Here is a 22,500-nt window from a genome sequence, read left to right as displayed (position 1 = left end):
AGTGAGTCAGCGAGTGAGTGAGTGACGGTGTGGTGCGTGGTGACGGTGGCTGTGTGGTGCGATGTGTCGGGGGTTGTGTGGTGCGTGGTGACGGGGGCTGTGCGGTGCGTGGTGACGGTGGCTGTGTGGTGCGATGTGACGGGGGCTGTGTGGTGACGGTGGCTGTGTGGTGCGATGTGACGGGGGCTGTGTGGTGCGATGTGACGGTGGCTGTGTGGTGACGGTGGCTGTGTGGTGCGATGTGACGGGGGCTGTGTGGTGACGGTGGCTGTGTGGTGCGATGTGACGGGGGCTGTGTGGTGCGATGTGACGGTGGCTGTGTGGTGACGGGGGCTGTGTGGTGCGATGTGACGGGGGCTGTGTGGTGACGGTGGCTGTGTGGTGCGATGTGACGGTGGCTGTGTGGTGCGTGGTGACGGTGGCTGTGTGGTGCGTGGTGACGGGGGCTGTGTGGTGCGATGTGACGGTGGCTGTGTGGTGCGTGGTGACGGGGGCTGTGTGGTGCGTGGTGACGGTGGCTGTGTGGTGCGTGGTGACGGTGGCTGTGTGGTGCGATGTGTCGGGGGCTGTGTGGTGCGATGTGACGGGGGCTGTGTGGTGCGTGGTGACGGGGGCTGTGTGGTGCGATGTGACGGGGGCTGTGTGGTGCGATGTGACGGGGGCTGTGTGGTGCGTGGTGACGGGGGCTGTGTGGTGCGATGTGACGGGGGCTGTGTGGTGCGTGGTGACGGTGGCTGTGTGGTGCGTGGTGACGGGGGCTGTGTGGTGCGATGTGACGGGGGCTGTGTGGTGCGTGGTGACGGGGGCTGTGTGGTGCGATGTGACGGTGGCTGTGTGGTGCGTGGTGACGGTGGCTGTGTGGTGCGTGGTGACGGGGGCTGTGTGGTGCGATGTGACGGGGGCTGTGTGGTGCGTGGTGACGGTGGCTGTGTGGTGCGATGTGTCGGGGGCTGTGTGGTGCGATGTGACGGTGGCTGTGTGGTGCGATGTGACGGTGGCTGTGTGGTGCGTGGTGACGGTGGCTGTGTGGTGCGATGTGACGGGGGCTGTGTGGTGCGATGTGTCGGTGGCTGTGTGGTGCGTGGTGACGGGGGCTGTGTGGTGCGATGTGACGGGGGCTGTGTGGTGCGATGTGACGGTGGCTGTGTGGTGCGTGGTGACGGGGGCTGTGTGGTGCGATGTGTCGGTGGCTGTGTGGTGCGTGGTGACGGTGGCTGTGTGGTGCGATGTGACGGGGGCTGTGTGGTGCGATGTGTCGGTGGCTGTGTGGTGCGTGGTGACGGGGGCTGTGTGGTGCGATGTGTCGGTGGCTGTGTGGTGCGATGTGACGGTGGCCGTGTGGTGCGTGGTGACGGGGGCTGTGTGGTGCGATGTGTCGGTGGCTGTGTGGTGCGATGTGACGGTGGCCGTGTGGTGCGTGGTGACGGTGGCTGTGTGGTGCGATGTGTCGGTGGCTGTGTGGTGCGATGTGTCGGTGGCTGTGTGGTGCGTGGTGACGGTGGCTGTGTGGTGCGATGTGTCGGTGGCTGTGTGGTGCGTGGTGTCGGTGGCTGTGTGGTGCGATGTGTCGGTGGCTGTGTGGTGCGTGGTGTCGGTGGCTGTGTGGTGCGATGTGTCGGTGGCTGTGTGGTGCGATGTGTCGGTGGCTGTGTGGTGCGATGTGTCGGGGGCTGTGTGGTGCGTGGTGACGGGGGCTGTGTGGTGCGATGTGTCGGGGGCTGTGTGGTGCGTGGTGACGGGGGCTGTGTGGTGCGATGTGACGGGGGCTGTGTGGTGCGTGGTGACGGGGGCTGTGTGGTGCGATGTGTCGGGGGCTGTGTGGTGCGTGGTGTCGGTGGCTGTGTGGTGCGATGTGTCGGTGGCTGTGTGGTGCGTGGTGTCGGTGGCTGTGTGGTGCGATGTGTCGGTGGCTGTGTGGTGCGATGTGTCGGTGGCTGTGTGGTGCGATGTGTCGGGGGCTGTGTGGTGCGTGGTGACGGGGGCTGTGTGGTGCGATGTGTCGGGGGCTGTGTGGTGCGTGGTGACGGGGGCTGTGTGGTGCGATGTGACGGGGGCTGTGTGGTGCGTGGTGACGGGGGCTGTGTGGTGCGATGTGTCGGGGGCTGTGTGGTGCGTGGTGACGGGGGCTGTGTGGTGCGATGTGTCGGTGGCTGTGTGGTGCGTGGTGACGGGGGCTGTGTGGTGCGATGTGTCGGGGGCTGTGTGGTGCGATGTGTCGGGGGCTGTGTGGTGCGATGTGACGGGGGCTGTGTGGTGCGATGTGACGGTGGCTGTGTGGTGCGATGTGTCGGGGGCTGTGTGGTGCGATGTGTCGGGGGCTGTGTGGTGCGATGTGACGGGGGCTGTGTGGTGCGATGTGACGGTGGCTGTGTGGTGCGATGTGTCGGTGGCTGTGTGGTGCGTGGTGACGGTGGCTGTGTGGTGCGTGGTGACGGTGGCTGTGTGGTGCGTGGTGACGGTGGCTGTGTGGTGCGATGTGACGGTGGCTGTGTGGTGCGTGGTGACGGTGGCTGTGTGGTGCGTGGTGACGGGGGCTGTGTGGTGCGATGTGACGGTGGCTGTGTGGTGCGTGGTGACGGTGGCTGTGTGGTGCGTGGTGACGGTGGCTGTGTGGTGCGATGTGACGGTGGCTGTGTGGTGCGTGGTGACGGTGGCTGTGTGGTGCGTGGTGACGGTGGCTGTGTGGTGCGATGTGACGGTGGCTGTGTGGTGCGTGGTGACGGTGGCTGTGTGGTGCGTGGTGACGGTGGCTGTGTGGTGCGATGTGTCGGGGGCTGTGTGGTGCGATGTGACGGGGGCTGTGTGGTGCGATGTGACGGTGGCTGTGTGGTGCGATGTGACGGGGGCTGTGTGGTGCGATGTGTCGGGGGCTGTGTGGTGCGATGTGACGGTGGCTGTGTGGTGCGATGTGACGGTGGCTGTGCGGTGCGATGTGACGGTGGCTGTGTGGTGCGATGTGTCGGGGGCTTTGTGGTGCGATGTGACGGTGGCTGTGTGGTGCGATGTGTCGGGGGCTGTGTGGCGCGATGTGACGGTGGCTGTGTGGCGCGATGTGTCGGGGGCTGTGTGGTGCGATGTGACGGGGGCTGTGTGGTGCGATGTGACGGGGGCTGTGTGGTGCGATGTGACGGGGGCTGTGTGGTGCGATGTGACGGTGGCTGTGTGGTGCGATGTGACGGGGGCTGTGTGGTGCGATGTGACGGGGGCTGTGTGGTGCGTGGTGACGGGGGCTGTGTGGTGCGATGTGACGGTGGCTGTGTGGTGCGATGTGACGGGGGCTGTGTGGTGCGATGTGACGGGGGCTGTGTGGTGCGATGTGACGGGGGCTGTGTGGTGCGATGTGACGGGGGCTGTGTGGTGCGATGTGACGGGGGCTGTGTGGTGCGTGGTGACGGTGGCTGTGTGGTGCGATGTGACGGGGGCTGTGTGGTGCGATGTGACGTGGGCTGTGTGGTGCGTGGTGACGGGGGCTGTGTGGTGCGATGTGTCGGTGGCTGTGTGGTGCGATGTGACGGGGGCTGTGTGGTGCGTGGTGACGGTGGCTGTGTGGTGCGTGGTGACGGGGTCTGTGTGGTGCGATGTGACGGGGGCTGTGTGGTGCGATGTGACGGGGGCTGTGTGGTGCGATGTGACGGGGGCTGTGTGGTGCGATGTGACGGTGGCTGTGTGGTGCGATGTGACGGTGGCTGTGTGGTGCGTGGTGACGGGGGCTGTGTGGTGCGTGGTGACGGTGGGTGTGTGGTGCGATGTGACGGTGGCTGTGTGGTGCGTGGTGACGGTGGCTGTGTGGTGCGTGGTGACGGTGGCTGTGTGGTGCGATGTGACGGTGGCTGTGCGGTGCGATGTGACGGTGGCTGTGTGGTGCGTGGTGACGGTGGCTGTGTGGTGCGATGTGACGGGGGCTGTGTGGTGCGATGTGTCGGTGGCTGTGTGGTGCGTGGTGACGGGGGCTGTGTGGTGACGGGGGCTGTGTGGTGCGTGGTGACGGGGGCTGTGTGGTGCGATGTGACGGTGGCTGTGTGGTGCGATGTGTCGGTGGCTGTGTGGTGCGATGTGACGGTGGCTGTGTGGTGCGTGGTGACGGGGGCTGTGTGGTGCGATGTGTCGGTGGCTGTGTGGTGCGTGGTGACGGGGGCTGTGTGGTGACGGTGGCTGTGTGGTGCGTGGTGACGGGGGCTGTGTGGTGCGATGTGTCGGTGGCTGTGTGGTGCGATGTGACGGGGGCTGTGTGGTGACGGTGGCTGTGTGGTGCGATGTGACGGGGGCTGTGTGGTGCGATGTGACGGTGGCTGTGTGGTGCGATGTGACGGTGGCTGTGTGGTGACGGGGGCTGTGTGGTGCGATGTGTCGGTGGCTGTGTGGTGCGTGGTGACGGGGGCTGTGTGGTGACGGGGGCTGTGTGGTGCGTGGTGACGGGGGCTGTGTGGTGACGGGGGCTGTGTGGTGCGTGGTGACGGGGGCTGTGTGGTGACGGGGGCTGTGTGGTGCGATGTGTCGGTGGCTGTGTGGTGCGTGGTGACGGGGGCTGTGTGGTGACGGGGGCTGTGTGGTGCGTGGTGACGGGGGCTGTGTGGTGACGGGGGCTGTGTGGTGCGTGGTGACGGGGGCTGTGTGGTGACGGGGGCTGTGTGGTGCGATGTGACGGTGGCTGTGTGGTGCGTGGTTACGGGGGCTGTGTGGTGACGGGGGCTGTGTGGTGCGTGGTGACGGGGGCTGTGTGGTGCGATGTGTCGGGGGCTGTGTGGTGCGATGTGTCGGGGGCTGTGTGGTGCGTGGTGACGGGGGCTGTGTGGTGCGATGTGTCGGGGGCTGTGTGGTGCGATGTGACGGTGGCTGTGTGGTGCGATGTGTCGGGGGCTGTGTGGTGCGTGGTGACGGTGGCTGTGTGGTGCGATGTGACGGTGGCTGTGTGGTGCGATGTGTCGGGGGCTGTGTGGTGCGTGGTGACGGGGGCTGTGTGGTGCGTGGTGACGGGGGCTGTGTGGTGCGATGTGTCGGGGGCTGTGTGGTGCGATGTGTCGGGGGCTGTGTGGTGCGTGGTGACGGGGGCTGTGTGGTGCGATGTGTCGGGGGCTGTGTGGTGCGATGTGACGGGGGCTGGGTGGTGCGTGGTGACGGGGGCTGTGTGGTGCGATGTGTCGGGGGCTGTGTGGTGCGTGGTGACGGGGGCTGTGTGGTGCGATGTGTCGGTGGCTGTGTGGTGCGTGGTGTCGGTGGCTGTGTGGTGCGATGTGTCGGGGGCTGTGTGGTGCGATGTGTCGGGGGCTGTGTGGTGCGATGTGACGGGGGCTGTGTGGTGCGATGTGACGGTGGCTGTGTGGTGCGATGTGTCGGGGGCTGTGTGGTGCGATGTGTCGGGGGCTGTGTGGTGCGATGTGTCGGGGGCTGTGTGGTGCGATGTGACGGGGGCTGTGTGGTGCGATGTGACGGTGGCTGTGTGGTGCGTGGTGACGGGGGCTGTGTGGTGCGATGTGTCGGGGGCTGTGTGGTGCGATGTGACGGTGGCTGTGTGGTGCTTGGTGACGGTGGCTGTGTGGTGCGATGTGACGGTGGCTGTGTGGTGCGTGGTGACGGTGGCTGTGTGGTGCGATGTGACGGTGGCTGTGTGGTGCGTGGTGACGGTGGCTGTGTGGTGCGATGTGACGGTGGCTGTGTGGTGCGTGGTGACGGTGGCTGTGTGGTGCGATGTGACGGTGGCTGTGTGGTGCGATGTGACGGGGGCTGTGTGGTGCGTGGTGACGGTGGCTGTGTGGTGCGTGGTGACGGTGGCTGTGTGGTGCGATGTGACGGTGGCTGTGTGGTGCGTGGTGACGGTGGCTGTGTGGTGCGTGGTGACGGTGGCTGTGTGGTGCGATGTGACGGTGGCTGTGTGGTGCGTGGTGACGGTGGCTGTGTGGTGCGATGTGACGGTGGCTGTGTGGTGCGTGGTGACGGTGGCTGTGTGGTGCGATGTGACGGTGGCTGTGTGGTGCGATGTGACGGGGGCTGTGTGGCGCGATGTGTCGGGGGCTGTGTGGTGCGATGTGACGGTGGCTGTGTGGTGCGATGTGACGGTGGCTGTGTGGTGCGATGTGTCGTGGGCTGTGTGGCGCGATGTGTCGGGGGCTGTGTGGTGCGATGTGACGGTGGCTGTGCGGTGCGATGTGACGGTGGCTGTGTGGTGCGATGTGACGGTGGCTGTGTGGTGCGATGTGACGGGGGCTGTGTGGTGCGTGGTGACGGTGGCTGTGTGGTGCGTGGTGACGGTGGCTGTGTGGTGCGATGTGACGGTGGCTGTGTGGTGCGATGTGTCGGTGGCTGTGTGGTGCGATGTGACGGGGGCTGTGTGGTGCGATGTGTCGGTGGCTGTGTGGTGCGATGTGACGGGGGCTGTGTGGTGTGATGTGACGGTGGCTGTGTGGTGTGATGTGACGGGGGCTGTGTGGTGTGATGTGACGGTGGCTGTGTGGTGCGTGGTGACGGGGGCTGTGTGGTGCGATGTGACGGGGGCTGTGTGGTGCGATGTGACGGGGGCTGTGTGGTGCGATGTGACGGTGGCTGTGTGGTGCGATGTGACGGTGGCTGTGTGGTGCGATGTGTCGGGGGCTGTGTGGTGCGATGTGACGGGGGCTGTGTGGTGCGATGTGTCGGTGGCTGTGTGGTGCGATGTGACGGGGGCTGTGTGGTGCGATGTGACGGGGGCTGTGTGGTGCGTGGTGACGGTGGCTGTGTGGTGCGATGTGTCGGTGGCTGTGCGGTGCGATGTGTCGGTGGCTGTGTGGTGCGATGTGACGGTGGCTGTGTGGTGCGTGGTGACGGTGGCTGTGTGGTGCGATGTGTCGGTGGCTGTGCGGTGCGATGTGACGGTGGCTGTGTGGTGCGATGTGACGGTGGCTGTGTGGTGCGTGGTGACGGTGGCTGTGTGGTGCGATGTGTCGGGGGCTGTGTGGTGCGATGTGTCGGGGGCTGTGTGGTGCGATGTGTCGGGGGCTGTGTGGTGCGATGTGACGGGGGCTGTGTGGTGCGATGTGACGGGGGCTGTGTGGTGCGATGTGACGGGGGCTGTGTGGTGCGTGGTGACGGTGGCTGTGTGGTGCGTGGTGACGGGGGCTGTGTGGTGCGATGTGACGGTGGCTGTGTGGTGCGTGGTGACGGTGGCTGTGTGGTGCGATGTGACGGTGGCTGTGTGGTGCGTGGTGACGGTGGCTGTGTGGTGCGATGTGACGGTGGCTGTGTGGTGCGTGGTGACGGTGGCTGTGTGGTGCGATGTGACGGTGGCTGTGTGGTGCGATGTGACGGGGGCTGTGTGGTGCGTGGTGACGGTGGCTGTGTGGTGCGTGGTGACGGTGGCTGTGTGGTGCGTGGTGACGGTGGCTGTGTGGTGCGATGTGACGGTGGCTGTGTGGTGCGATGTGACGGGGGCTGTGTGGTGCGTGGTGACGGTGGCTGTGTGGTGCGTGGTGACGGTGGCTGTGTGGTGCGTGGTGACGGTGGCTGTGTGGTGCGATGTGACGGTGGCTGTGTGGTGCGATGTGACGGGGGCTGTGTGGCGCGATGTGACGGTGGCTGTGTGGTGCGATGTGTCGGGGGCTGTGTGGTGCGATGTGACGGTGGCTGTGTGGTGCGTGGTGACGGTGGCTGTGCGGTGCGATGTGACGGTGGCTGTGTGGTGCGATGTGTCGGGGGCTGTGTGGTGCGATGTGACGGTGGCTGTGTGGTGCGATGTGACGGTGGCTGTGCGGTGCGATGTGACGGTGGCTGTGTGGTGCGATGTGTCGGGGGCTGTGTGGTGCGATGTGACGGTGGCTGTGTGGTGCGATGTGTCGGGGGCTGTGTGGCGCGATGTGACGGTGGCTGTGTGGTGCGATGTGTCGGGGGCTGTGTGGCGCGATGTGACGGTGGCTGTGTGGTGCGATGTGACGGTGGCTGTGCGGTGCGATGTGACGGTGGCTGTGTGGTGCGATGTGTCGGGGGCTGTGTGGTGCGATGTGACGGTGGCTGTGTGGTGCGATGTGACGGTGGCTGTGCGGTGCGATGTGACGGTGGCTGTGTGGTGCGATGTGTCGGGGGCTGTGTGGTGCGATGTGACGGTGGCTGTGTGGTGCGATGTGACGGTGGCTGTGTGGTGCGATGTGACGGTGGCTGTGCGGTGCGATGTGACGGTGGCTGTGTGGTGCGATGTGACGGTGGCTGTGTGGTGTGATGTGACGGTGGCTGTGTGGTGCGTGGTGACGGTGGCTGTGTGGTGCGATGTGACGGTGGCTGTGTGGTGCGTGGTGACGGTGGCTGTGTGGTGCGATGTGACGGTGGCTGTGTGGTGCGTGGTGACGGTGGCTGTGTGGTGCGTGGTGACGGTGGCTGTGTGGTGCGTGGTGACGGTGGCTGTGTGGTGCGTGGTGACGGTGGCTGTGTGGTGCGTGGTGACGGGGGCTGTGTGGTGCGATGTGTCGGGGGCTGTGTGGTGCGTGGTGACGGTGGCTGTGTGGTGCGTGGTGACGGGGGCTGTGTGGTGCGATGTGTCGGGGGCTGTGTGGTGCGTGGTGACGGTGGCTGTGTGGTGCGTGGTGATGGGGGCTGTGTGGTGCGTGGTGACGGTGGCTGTGTGGTGCGATGTGACGGTGGCTGTGTGGTGCGATGTGTCGGGGGCTGTGTGGTGTGTGGTGACGGTGGCTGTGTGGTGCGATGTGACGGTGGCTGTGTGGTGCGTGGTGACGGGGGCTGTGTGGTGCGATGTGTCGGTGGCTGTGTGGTGCGATGTGACGGTGGCTGTGTGGTGCGATGTGACGGGGGCTGTGTGGTGCGATGTGACGGGGGCTGTGTGGTGCGTGGTGACGGGGGCTGTGTGGTGCGATGTGACGGGGGCTGTGTGGTGCGTGGTGACGGTGGCTGTGTGGTGCGATGTGTCGGGGGCTGTGTGGTGCGTGGTGACGGGGGCTGTGTGGTGCGATGTGACGGGGGCTGTGTGGTGCGTGGTGACGGGGGCTGTGTGGTGCGATGTGACGGGGGCTGTGTGGTGCGATGTGACGGTGGCTGTGTGGTGCGTGGTGACGGTGGCTGTGTGGTGCGTGGTGACGGTGGCTGTGTGGTGCGATGTGTCGGGGGCTGTGTGGTGCGATGTGACGGTGGCTGTGTGGTGCGTGGTGACGGTGGCTGTGTGGTGCGTGGTGACGGTGGCTGTGTGGTGCGATGTGACGGGGGCTGTGTGGTGCGATGTGACGGTGGCTGTGTGGTGCGTGGTGACGGTGGCTGTGTGGTGCGTGGTGACGGGGGCTGTGTGGTGCGATGTGACGGTGGCTGTGTGGTGCGTGGTGACGGGGGCTGTGTGGTGCGTGGTGACGGGGGCTGTGTGGTGCGTGGTGACGGTGGCTGTGTGGTGCAATGTGTCGGGGGCTGTGTGGTGCGATGTGACGGTGGCTGTGTGGTGCGTGGTGACGGTGGCTGTGTGGTGCGTGGTGACGGGGGCTGTGTGGTGCGTGGTGACGGTGGCTGTGTGGTGCAATGTGTCGGGGGCTGTGTGGTGCGATGTGACGGTGGCTGTGTGGTGCGATGTGACGGGGGCTGTGTGGTGCGATGTGACGGGGGCTGTGTGGTGCGATGTGACGGGGGCTGTGTGGTGCGTGGTGACGGTGGCTGTGTGGTGCGTGGTGACGGGGGCTGTGTGGTGCGTGGTGACGGTGGCTGTGTGGTGCGTGGTGACGGGGGCTGTGTGGTGCGATGTGACGGTGGCTGTGTGGTGCGTGGTGACGGGGGCTGTGTGGTGCGTGGTGACGGGGGCTGTGTGGTGCGTGGTGACGGGGGCTGTGTGGTGCGATGTGTCGGTGGCTGTGTGGTGCGTGGTGACGGGGGCTGTGTGGTGCGATGTGTCGGTGGCTGTGTGGTGCGTGGTGACGGGGGCTGTGTGGTGCGATGTGACGGGGGCTGTGTGGTGCGTGGTGACGGTGGCTGTGTGGTGCGTGGTGACGGTGGCTGTGTGGTGCGTGGTGACGGGGGCTGTGTGGTGCGTGGTGACGGTGGCTGTGTGGTGCGTGGTGACGGGGGCTGTGTGGTGCGATGTGTCGGTGGCTGTGTGGTGCGTGGTGACGGGGGCTGTGTGGTGCGTGGTGACGGGGGCTGTGTGGTGCGTGGTGACGGTGGCTGTGTGGTGCGTGGTGACGGTGGCTGTGTGGTGCGATGTGTCGGTGGCTGTGTGGTGCGTGGTGACGGGGGCTGTGTGGTGCGTGGTGACGGGGGCTGTGTGGTGCGTGGTGACGGTGGCTGTGTGGTGCGTGGTGACGGTGGCTGTGTGGTGCGATGTGACGGTGGCTGTGTGGTGCGATGTGTCGGGGGCTGTGTGGTGCGTGGTGACGGGGGCTGTGTGGTGCGATGTGACGGTGGCTGTGTGGTGCGTGGTGACGGGGGCTGTGTGGTGCGTGGTGACGGGGGCTGTGTGGTGCGATGTGTCGGTGGCTGTGTGGTGCGTGGTGACGGGGGCTGTGTGGTGCGATGTGTCGGTGGCTGTGTGGTGCGATGTGTCGGTGGCTGTGTGGTGCGTGGTGACGGTGGCTGTGTGGTGCGATGTGTCGGGGGCTGTGTGGTGCGTGGTGACGGGGGCTGTGTGGTGCGATGTGTCGGTGGCTGTGTGGTGCGATGTGTCGGTGGCTGTGTGGTGCGTGGTGACGGTGGCTGTGTGGTGCGATGTGTCGGGGGCTGTGTGGTGCGTGGTGTCGGTGGCTGTGTGGTGCGATGTGACGGTGGCCGTGTGGTGCGTGGTGACGGGGGCTGTGTGGTGCGATGTGTCGGTGGCTGTGTGGTGCGATGTGTCGGTGGCTGTGTGGTGCGATGTGTCGGTGGCTGTGTGGTGCGTGGTGACGGTGGCTGTGTGGTGCGATGTGTCGGTGGCTGTGTGGTGCGATGTGTCGGTGGCTGTGTGGTGTGTGGTGACGGTGGCTGTGTGCGGTGCGATGTGTCGGTGGCTGTGTGGTGCGTGGTGACGGGGGCTGTGTGGTGACGGGGGCTGTGTGGTGCGTGGTGACGGTGGCTGTGTGGTGCGTGGTGACGGGGGCTGTGTGGTGACGGGGGCTGTGTGGTGCGATGTGTCGGTGGCTGTGTGGTGTGTGGTGACGGTGGCTGTGTGCGGTGCGATGTGTCGGTGGCTGTGTGGTGCGTGGTGACGGGGGCTGTGTGGTGACGGGGGCTGTGTGGTGCGTGGTGACGGTGGCTGTGTGGTGCGTGGTGACGGGGGCTGTGTGGTGCGTGGTGACGGGGGCTGTGTGGTGACGGGGGCTGTGTGGTGCGATGTGACGGTGGCTGTGTGGTGCGTGGTGACGGGGGCTGTGTGGTGACGGGGGCTGTGTGGTGCGTGGTGACGGGGGCTGTGTGGTGCGATGTGTCGGGGGCTGTGTGGTGCGATGTGTCGGGGGCTGTGTGGTGCGTGGTGACGGTGGCTGTGTGGTGCGATGTGTCGGGGGCTGTGTGGTGCGTGGTGACGGGGGCTGTGTGGTGCGATGTGTCGGGGGCTGTGTGGTGCGTGGTGACGGTGGCTGTGTGGTGCGATGTGACGGTGGCTGTGTGGTGCGATGTGTCGGGGGCTGTGTGGTGCGTGGTGACGGGGGCTGTGTGGTGCGTGGTGACGGGGGCTGTGTGGTGCGATGTGTCGGGGGCTGTGTGGTGCGATGTGTCGGGGGCTGTGTGGTGCGTGGTGACGGGGGCTGTGTGGTGCGATGTGTCGGGGGCTGTGTGGTGCGATGTGACGGGGGCTGTGTGGTGCGTGGTGACGGGGGCTGTGTGGTGCGATGTGTCGGGGGCTGTGTGGTGCGTGGTGACGGGGGCTGTGTGGTGCGATGTGTCGGTGGCTGTGTGGTGCGTGGTGACGGTGGCTGTGTGGTGCGATGTGTCGGTGGCTGTGTGGTGCGTGGTGACGGTGGCTGTGTGGTGCGATGTGACGGTGGCTGTGTGGTGCGATGTGACGGTGGCTGTGTGGTGCGTGGTGACGGTGGCTGTGTGGTGCGATGTGACGGGGGCTGTGTGGTGCGATGTGTCGGTGGCTGTGTGGTGCGTGGTGACGGTGGCTGTGTGGTGCGATGTGTCGGTGGCTGTGTGGTGCGTGGTGACGGTGGCTGTGTGGTGCGATGTGACGGTGGCTGTGTGGTGCGATGTGACGGTGGCTGTGTGGTGCGTGGTGACGGTGGCTGTGTGGTGCGTGGTGACGGGGGCTGTGTGGTGCGTGGTGACGGGGGCTGTGTGGTGCGATGTGACGGTGGCTGTGTGGTGCGTGGTGACGGTGGCTGTGTGGTGCGATGTGACGGTGGCTGTGTGGTGCGTGGTGACGGTGGCTGTGTGGTGCGTGGTGACGGTGGCTGTGTGGTGCGATGTGACGGTGGCTGTGTGGTGCGTGGTGACGGTGGCTGTGTGGTGCGTGGTGACGGTGGCTGTGTGGTGCGATGTGACGGTGGCTGTGTGGTGCGATGTGACGGGGGCTGTGTGGTGCGATGTGACGGTGGCTGTGTGGTGCGATGTGACGGGGGCTGTGTGGTGCGTGGTGACGGTGGCTGTGTGGTGCGATGTGACGGTGGCTGTGTGGTGCGTGGTGACGGTGGCTGTGTGGTGCGATGTGACGGTGGCTGTGTGGTGCGATGTGACGGTGGCTGTGTGGTGCGATGTGACGGGGGCTGTGTGGTGCGATGTGACGGTGGCTGTGTGGTGCGATGTGACGGGGGCTGTGTGGTGCGATGTGACGGGGGCTGTGTGGCGCGATGTGACGGTGGCTGTGTGGTGCGATGTGTCGGGGGCTGTGTGGTGCGATGTGACGGTGGCTGTGCGGTGCGATGTGACGGTGGCTGTGCGGTGCGATGTGACGGTGGCTGTGTGGTGCGATGTGTCGGGGGCTGTGTGGTGCGATGTGACGGTGGCTGTGTGGTGCGATGTGTCGGGGGCTGTGTGGCGCGATGTGACGGTGGCTGTGCGGTGCGATGTGACGGTGGCTGTGCGGTGCGATGTGACGGTGGCTGTGTGGTGCGATGTGACGGTGGCTGTGTGGTGTGATGTGACGGTGGCTGTGTGGTGCGTGGTGACGGTGGCTGTGTGGTGCGATGTGACGGTGGCTGTGTGGTGCGTGGTGACGGTGGCTGTGTGGTGCGATGTGTCGGTGGCTGTGTGGTGCGATGTGACGGTGGCTGTGTGGTGCGTGGTGACGGTGGCTGTGTGGTGCGATGTGACGGGGGCTGTGTGGTGCGTGGTGACGGTGGCTGTGTGGTGCGATGTGACGGTGGCTGTGTGGTGCGTGGTGACGGGGGCTGTGTGGTGCGATGTGACGGGGGCTGTGTGGTGCGATGTGACGGTGGCTGTGTGGTGCGATGTGACGGGGGCTGTGTGGTGCGTGGTGACGGGGGCTGTGTGGTGCGATGTGACGGGGGCTGTGTGGTGCGTGGTGACGGGGGCTGTGTGGTGCGATGTGACGGGGGCTGTGTGGTGCGTGGTGACGGGGGCTGTGTGGTGCGATGTGACGGTGGCTGTGTGGTGCGTGGTGACGGTGGCTGTGTGGTGCGATGTGACGGGGGCTGTGTGGTGCGTGGTGACGGTGGCTGTGTGGTGCGATGTGACGGGGGCTGTGTGGTGCGTGGTGACGGGGGCTGTGTGGTGCGTGGTGACGGGGGCTGTGTGGTGCGTGGTGACGGTGGCTGTGTGGTGCGATGTGACGGTGGCTGTGTGGTGCGTGGTGACGGGGGCTGTGTGGTGCGATGTGACGGGGGCTGTGTGGTGCGTGGTGACGGGGGCTGTGTGGTGCGTGGTGACGGGGGCTGTGTGGTGCGTGGTGACGGGGGCTGTGTGGTGCGATGTGACGGTGGCTGTGTGGTGCGATGTGACGGGGGCTGTGTGGTGCGTGGTGACGGGGGCTGTGTGGTGCGATGTGACGGGGGCTGTGTGGTGCGTGGTGACGGGGGCTGTGTGGTGCGATGTGTCGGGGGCTGTGTGGTGCGTGGTGACGGGGGCTGTGTGGTGCGATGTGTCGGGGGCTGTGTGGTGCGATGTGACGGGGGCTGTGTGGTGCGTGGTGACGGGGGCTGTGTGGTGCGATGTGTCGGTGGCTGTGTGGTGCGTGGTGACGGTGGCTGTGTGGTGCGATGTGTCGGTGGCTGTGTGGTGCGTGGTGACGGTGGCTGTGTGGTGCGATGTGACGGTGGCTGTGTGGTGCGATGTGACGGTGGCTGTGTGGTGCGTGGTGACGGTGGCTGTGTGGTGCGATGTGACGGGGGCTGTGTGGTGCGATGTGTCGGTGGCTGTGTGGTGCGTGGTGACGGTGGCTGTGTGGTGCGATGTGTCGGTGGCTGTGTGGTGCGTGGTGACGGTGGCTGTGTGGTGCGATGTGACGGTGGCTGTGTGGTGCGATGTGACGGTGGCTGTGTGGTGCGTGGTGACGGTGGCTGTGTGGTGCGTGGTGACGGGGGCTGTGTGGTGCGTGGTGACGGGGGCTGTGTGGTGCGATGTGACGGTGGCTGTGTGGTGCGTGGTGACGGTGGCTGTGTGGTGCGATGTGACGGTGGCTGTGTGGTGCGTGGTGACGGTGGCTGTGTGGTGCGTGGTGACGGTGGCTGTGTGGTGCGATGTGACGGTGGCTGTGTGGTGCGTGGTGACGGTGGCTGTGTGGTGCGTGGTGACGGTGGCTGTGTGGTGCGATGTGACGGTGGCTGTGTGGTGCGTGGTGACGGTGGCTGTGTGGTGCGTGGTGACGGTGGCTGTGTGGTGCGATGTGACGGTGGCTGTGTGGTGCGATGTGACGGGGGCTGTGTGGTGCGATGTGACGGTGGCTGTGTGGTGCGATGTGACGGGGGCTGTGTGGTGCGTGGTGACGGTGGCTGTGTGGTGCGATGTGACGGTGGCTGTGTGGTGCGTGGTGACGGTGGCTGTGTGGTGCGATGTGACGGTGGCTGTGTGGTGCGATGTGACGGTGGCTGTGTGGTGCGATGTGACGGGGGCTGTGTGGTGCGATGTGACGGTGGCTGTGTGGTGCGATGTGACGGGGGCTGTGTGGTGCGATGTGACGGGGGCTGTGTGGTGCGATGTGACGGTGGCTGTGTGGTGCGATGTGACGGGGGCTGTGTGGTGCGATGTGACGGTGGCTGTGTGGTGCGATGTGACGGGGGCTGTGTGGCGCGATGTGACGGTGGCTGTGTGGTGCGATGTGTCGGGGGCTGTGTGGTGCGATGTGACGGTGGCTGTGCGGTGCGATGTGACGGTGGCTGTGCGGTGCGATGTGACGGTGGCTGTGTGGTGCGATGTGTCGGGGGCTGTGTGGTGCGATGTGACGGTGGCTGTGTGGTGCGATGTGTCGGGGGCTGTGTGGCGCGATGTGACGGTGGCTGTGCGGTGCGATGTGACGGTGGCTGTGCGGTGCGATGTGACGGTGGCTGTGTGGTGCGATGTGACGGTGGCTGTGTGGTGTGATGTGACGGTGGCTGTGTGGTGCGTGGTGACGGTGGCTGTGTGGTGCGATGTGACGGTGGCTGTGTGGTGCGTGGTGACGGGGGCTGTGTGGTGCGATGTGACGGGGGCTGTGTGGTGCGATGTGACGGTGGCTGTGTGGTGCGATGTGACGGGGGCTGTGTGGTGCGTGGTGACGGGGGCTGTGTGGTGCGATGTGACGGGGGCTGTGTGGTGCGATGTGACGGTGGCTGTGTGGTGCGATGTGTCGGGGGCTGTGTGGTGCGTGGTGACGGGGGCTGTGTGGTGCGATGTGACGGGGGCTGTGTGGTGCGTGGTGACGGGGGCTGTGTGGTGCGATGTGACGGGGGCTGTGTGGTGCGATGTGACGGTGGCTGTGTGGTGCGTGGTGACGGGGGCTGTGTGGTGCGTGGTGACGGGGGCTGTGTGGTGCGATGTGACGGGGGCTGTGTGGTGCGATGTGACGGGGGCTGTGTGGTGCGATGTGACGGGGGCTGTGTGGTGCGATGTGACGGTGGCTGTGTGGTGCGTGGTGACGGGGGCTGTGTGGTGCGTGGTGACGGGGGCTGTGTGGTGCGTGGTGACGGGGGCTGTGTGGTGCGATGTGACGGGGGCTGTGTGGTGCGTGGTGACGGGGGCTGTGTGGTGCGTGGTGACGGGGGCTGTGTGGTGCGTGGTGACGGTGGCTGTGTGGTGCGTGGTGACGGGGGCTGTGTGGTGCGTGGTGACGGGGGCTGTGTGGTGCGTGGTGACGGGGGCTGTGTGGTGCGTGGTGACGGTGGCTGTGTGGTGCGATGTGACGGTGGCTGTGTGGTGCGTGGTGACGGGGGCTGTGTGGTGCGATGTGACGGGGGCTGTGTGGTGCGTGGTGACGGGGGCTGTGTGGTGCGTGGTGACGGGGGCTGTGTGGTGCGTGGTGACGGGGGCTGTGTGGTGCGATGTGACGGTGGCTGTGTGGTGCGATGTGACGGGGGCTGTGTGGTGCGTGGTGACGGGGGCTGTGTGGTGCGATGTGACGGGGGCTGTGTGGTGCGTGGTGACGGGGGCTGTGTGGTGCGTGGTGACGGTGGCTGTGTGGTGCGTGGTGACGGTGGCTGTGTGGTGCGATGTGTCGGGGGCTGTGTGGTGCGATGTGACGGTGGCTGTGTGGTGCGATGTGACGGGGGCTGTGTGGTGCGTGGTGACGGGGGCTGTGTGGTGCGTGGTGACGGGGGCTGTGTGGTGCGTGGTGACGGTGGCTGTGTGGTGCGTGGTGACGGTGGCTGTGTGGTGCGTGGTGACGGGGGCTGTGTGGTGCGTGGTGACGGTGGCTGTGTGGTGCGATGTGACGGTGGCTGTGTGGTGCGATGTGACGGGGGCTGTGTGGTGCGATGTGACGGTGGCTGTGTGGTGCGTGGTGACGGTGGCTGTGTGGTGCGATGTGACGGGGGCTGTGTGGTGCGTGGTGACGGTGGCTGTGTGGTGCGATGTGACGGTGGCTGTGTGGTGCGATGTGTCGGTGGCTGTGTGGTGCGATGTGACGGGGGCTGTGTGGTGCGTGGTGACGGTGGCTGTGTGGTGCGATGTGACGGGGGCTGTGTGGTGCGATGTGTCGGTGGCTGTGTGGTGCGATGTGTCGGTGACTGTGTGGTGCGATGTGACGGTGGCTGTGTGGTGCGATGTGACGGTGGCTGTGTGGTGCGATGTGACGGGGGCTGTGTGGTGCGATGTGACGGGGGCTGTGTGGTGACGGGGGCTGTGTGGTGCGATGTGACAGGGGCTGTGTGGTGCGTGGTGACGGTGGCTGTGTGGTGCGATGTGACGGGGGCTGTGTGGTGCGATGTGACGGGGGCTGTGTGGTGACGGGGGCTGTGTGGTGCGATGTGACGGGGGCTGTGTGGTGCGTGGTGACGGGGGCTGTGTGGTGCGATGTGACGGTGGCTGTGTGGTGCGTGGTGACGGTGGCTGTGTGGTGCGATGTGACGGGGGCTGTGTGGTGCGATGTGTCGGGGGCTGTGTGGTGCGATGTGACGGTGGCTGTGTGGTGCGTGGTGACGGGGGCTGTGTGGTGCGTGGTGACGGGGGCTGTGTGGTGCGTGGTGACGGTGGCTGTGTGGTGCGATGTGACGGTGGCTGTGTGGTGCGGGGTGACGGGGGCTGTGTGGTGCGATGTGACGGTGGCTGTGTGGTGCGATGTGACGGGGGCTGTGTGGTGCTTGGTGACGGTGGCTGTGTGGTGCGATGTGTCGGGGGCTGTGTGGTGCGATGTGACGGGGGCTGTGTGGTGCGATGTGTCGGGGGCTGTGTGGTGCGATGTGACGGGGGCTGTGTGGTGCGTGGTGACGGTGGCTGTGTGGTGCGTGGTGACGGTGGCTGTGTGGTGCGATGTGTCGGGGGCTGTGTGGTGCGATGTGACGGTGGCTGTGTGGTGCGATGTGTCGGGGGCTGTGTGGTGCGATGTGACGGGGGCTGTGTGGTGCGATGTGACGGGGGCTGTGTGGTGCGTGGTGACGGTGGCTGTGTGGTGCGATGTGACGGGGGCTGTGTGGTGTTAGGCGATCAGCTGCTGCCCGTATCCAGGAAGTGTTTCGTCGCCGCAAGGAAAATAAGCAGCAAGCGGAGGAGTTGGAGACTCAGGGAGTGGTGAGGCCTCATCCGAGTGTCACCTACAGCGGACACCGCAACTCACGCACCATGGTGAGTGGTTAGACACACACACAGACACACACACACAGACACACACACACAGACACACACACACAGACACACACACAGACACACACACACACACAGGAGTTGGAGACTCAGGGAGTGGTGAGGCCTCATCCGAGTGTCACCTACAGCGGACACCGCAACTCACGCACCATGGTGAGTGGTTAGACACACACACAGACACACACACACAGACACACACACACAGACACACACACAGACACACACACACACACAGGAGTTGGAGACTCAGGGAGTGGTGAGGCCTCATCCGAGTGTCACCTACAGCGGACACCGCAACTCACGCACCATGGTGAGTGGTTAGACACACACACACAGACACACACACAGACACACACACACAGACACACACACACACACACAGACACACACACAGACACACACACACACACAGGAGTTGGAGACTCAGGGAGTGGTGAGGCCTCATCCGAGTGTCACCTACAGCGGACACCGCAACTCACGCACCATGGTGAGTGGTTAGACACACACACAGACACACACACACAGACACACACACACAGACACACACACAGACACACACACACACACAGGAGTTGGAGACTCAGGGAGTGGTGAGGCCTCATCCGAGTGTCACCTACAGCGGACACCGCAACTCACGCACCATGGTGAGTGGTTAGACACACACACAGACACACACACACAGACACACACACACAGACACACACACAGACACACACACACACACAGGAGTTGGAGACTCAGGGAGTGGTGAGGCCTCATCCGAGTGTCACCTACAGCGGACACCGCAACTCACGCACCATGGTGAGTGGTTAGACACACACACAGACACACACACACAGACACACACACACAGACACACACACAGACACACACACACACACAGGAGTTGGAGACTCAGGGAGTGGTGAGGCCTCATCCGAGTGTCACCTACAGCGGACACCGCAACTCACGCACCATGGTGAGTGGTTAGACACACACACAGACACACACACACAGACACACACACACAGACACACACACAGACACACACACACACACAGGAGTTGGAGACTCAGGGAGTGGTGAGGCCTCATCCGAGTGTCACCTACAGCGGACACCGCAACTCACGCACCATGGTGAGTGGTTAGACACACACACAGACACACACACACAGACACACACACACAGACACACACACAGACACACACACACACACAGGAGTTGGAGACTCAGGGAGTGGTGAGGCCTCATCCGAGTGTCACCTACAGCGGACACCGCAACTCACGCACCATGGTGAGTGGTTAGACACACACACAGACACACACACACAGACACACACACACAGACACACACACAGACACACACACACACACAGGAGTTGGAGACTCAGGGAGTGGTGAGGCCTCATCCGAGTGTCACCTACAGCGGACACCGCAACTCACGCACCATGGTGAGTGGTTAGACACACACACAGACACACACACACAGACACACACACACAGACACACACACAGACACACACACACACACAGGAGTTGGAGACTCAGGGAGTGGTGAGGCCTCATCCGAGTGTCACCTACAGCGGACACCGCAACTCACGCACCATGGTGAGTGGTTAGACACACACACAGACACACACACACAGACACACACACACAGACACACACACAGACACACACACACACACAGGAGTTGGAGACTCAGGGAGTGGTGAGGCCTCATCCGAGTGTCACCTACAGCGGACACCGCAACTCACGCACCATGGTGAGTGGTTAGACACACACACAGACACACACACACAGACACACACACACAGACACACACACAGACACACACACACACACAGGAGTTGGAGACTCAGGGAGTGGTGAGGCCTCATCCGAGTGTCACCTACAGCGGACACCGCAACTCACGCACCATGGTGAGTGGTTAGACACACACACACAGACACACACACAGACACACACACACAGACACACACACACACAGACACACACACAGACACACAGACACACAGACACACATGGTGAGTGGTTAGACACACACACACAGACACACACACACACACAGACACACACACACACACACAGACACACACACAGACACACACACAGACACACACACACAGACACACACACACAGACACACACACAGACACACACACACACACAGACACACACACACACACACAGACACACACACAGACACACACACAGACACACACACACAGACACACACACACAGACACACACACAGACACACACACAGACACACACACACAGACACACACACACAGACACACACACACACAAACAGACACACATGGTGAGTGACCGAGCGAGTGAGCAAGTGAGCGACTGACTGAATGAGTGACTGAGTGAGTTGGTGACTGAGTGAGTGAGTGACTGAGTGAGTGGCTGAGTGAGTTGGTGAGTGAGTTGGTGAGTGACTGAGTTGGTGGGTGAGTGACTGAGTGAGTTGGTGAGTGAGTGAGTGAGTTGGTGACTGAGTTGGTGAGTGAGTTTGTGAGTGACTGAGTGAGTGAGTGACTGAGTGAGTTGGTGAGTGACTGAGTGAGTGACTGACTGAGTGAGTTGGTGAGTGACTGAGTAACTGAGTGAGTGGCTGAGTAACTGAGTGAGTGGCTGAGTGACTGAGTGAGTTGGTGAGTGAGTGAGTTGGTGACTGAGTGAGTGAGTGACTGAGTGAGTGAGTGAGTGACTGAGTGAGTGACTGAGTGAGTGGCTGAGTGAGTGGCTGAGTGAGTTGGTGACTGACTTGGTGAGTGAGTGAGTGACTGAGTGAGTGACTGAGTGACTGAGTGAGTGAGTGAGTGACTGAGTGAGTGACTGAGTGAGTGGCTGAGTGAGTGGCTGAGTGAGTTGGTGACTAACTTGGTGAGTGAGTGAGTGAATGAGTGTATGACTGAGTGACTGAGTGACTGACTGAGTGAGTGAGTGACTGAGTGACTGACTGAGTGAGTGAGTTGGTGAGTTGGTGAGTGACTGAGTGAGTTGGTGAGTTGGTGAGTGAGTGTCGCTCACCACGCTGCTCACCAGAGACTCGATTAGTGAGTGAGTCACTGAGTCAGTGAGTCAGTCACTGAGTGACTGAGTGAGTGACTGACTGAGTGACTGAGTGAGTGGCTGAGTGAGTGAGTGAGTGACTGAGTGAGTGTCGCTCACCAGATCAAAGAGGCGGTGTTCTGGGGTGAGGGCTTGGTGCTGAGTGAGTTGGTGACTGAGTGAGTCAGTGAGTGAGTGACTGAGTGAGTTGGTGAGTGAGTGAGTGACTGACTGAGTGAGTGAGTGAGTGACTGAGTGAGTGACTGAGTGACTGAGTGAGTGACTGAGTGAGTGTCGCTCACCAGATCAAGGAGGCTGTGTTCTGGGGTGAGGGTTTGGTGCTGAGTGGCTCTGACTGTGGCCACATCTTCGTGTGGCACCGAGACTCGATTAGTGAGTGAGTCACTGAGTCAGTGAGTCAGTCACTGAGTGACTGAGTGAGTGACTGAGTGAGTGACTGAGTGAGTGACTGAGTGAGTGAGTGACTGAGTGACTGAGTGAGTGACTGACTGACTGAGTGACTGACTGAGTGACTGACTGAGTGACTGAGTGAGTGTCGCTCACCAGATCAAAGAGGCGGTGTTCTGGGGTGAGGGCTTGGTGCTGAGTGAGTTGGTGACTGAGTGAGTCAGTGAGTGAGTGACTGAGTGAGTTGGTGAGTGAGTGAGTGACTGACTGAGTGAGTGAGTGAGTGACTGAGTGAGTGACTGAGTGACTGAGTGAGTGACTGAGTGAGTGTCGCTCACCTCACCAGATCAAGGAGGCTGTGTTCTGGGGCGAGGGTTTGGTGCTGAGTGGCTCTGACTGTGGCCACATCTTCGTGTGGCACCGAGACTCGATTAGTGAGTGAGTCACTGAGTCAGTGAGTCAGTCACTGAGTGAGTGAGTGAGTCAGTGAGTGAGTGAGTGAGTGAATGAGTGACTGAGTTAGTGAATGAGTGAGTTGGTGACTGACTGACTGAGTGAGTGAGTGAGTGACTGAGTGAGTGAGTGAGTGACTGAGTGAGTGAGTGACTGAGTGACTGAGTGAGTGACTGAGTGAGTGACTGAGTGAGTGAGTGAGTGAGTGACTGAGTGAGTGAGTGACTGAGTGAGTGAGTGAGTGACTGAGTGAGTGAGTGACTGAGTGACTGAGTGAGTGACTGAGTGAGTGAGTGACTGAGTTAGTGACTGAGTGAGTGAGTGACTGAGTGACTGAGTGAGTGACTGAGTGAGTGAGTGACTGAGTGACTGAGTGAGTGACTGAGTGAGTGACTGAGTGAGTGAGTGAGTGACTGAGTGAGTGAGTGACTGAGTGAGTGACTGAGTGAGTGAGTTGGTGAGTGACTGAGTGAGTGAGTGAGTGAGTGAGTGACTGAGTGAGTGA

At 63.5% G+C, this 22,500-nt stretch overlaps 1 protein-coding gene and 1 long non-coding RNA gene across 3 annotated transcripts in view; both read left to right on the top strand.

The window, feature by feature from the left end:
* Positions 1-18,424, top strand: part of LOC144955737 (uncharacterized) — a 37,971-nt gene extending 19,547 nt beyond the window's left edge. The window contains exon 4 of the long non-coding RNA XR_013641794.1: positions 17,931-18,424. This is a non-coding gene — a long non-coding RNA (uncharacterized LOC144955737). The remainder of the gene's footprint in view (positions 1-17,930) is intronic.
* A 49-nt stretch (positions 18,425-18,473) lies between these two features.
* LOC144955736 (DDB1- and CUL4-associated factor 6-like) overlaps positions 18,474-22,500 on the top strand; it is a 38,066-nt gene continuing 34,039 nt past the window's right edge. For both annotated transcript variants that reach the window (XM_078885879.1, XM_078885881.1), the window contains exon 1: positions 18,474-19,990. In XM_078885879.1, coding sequence (XP_078742005.1) covers positions 19,988-19,990 — 3 coding nt within the window. In that variant the 5' untranslated portion in view covers positions 18,474-19,987. The remainder of the gene's footprint in view (positions 19,991-22,500) is intronic.

This window comes from Lampetra fluviatilis, unplaced genomic scaffold (genome assembly GCF_964198595.1).
Source record: "Lampetra fluviatilis unplaced genomic scaffold, kcLamFluv1.1 SCAFFOLD_217, whole genome shotgun sequence".
NCBI lineage: Eukaryota > Metazoa > Chordata > Hyperoartia > Petromyzontiformes > Petromyzontidae > Lampetra > Lampetra fluviatilis.
The sequence above is the reverse complement of the archived record's forward strand: the minus strand, read 5'-3'. Positions and strand labels throughout refer to the sequence as shown.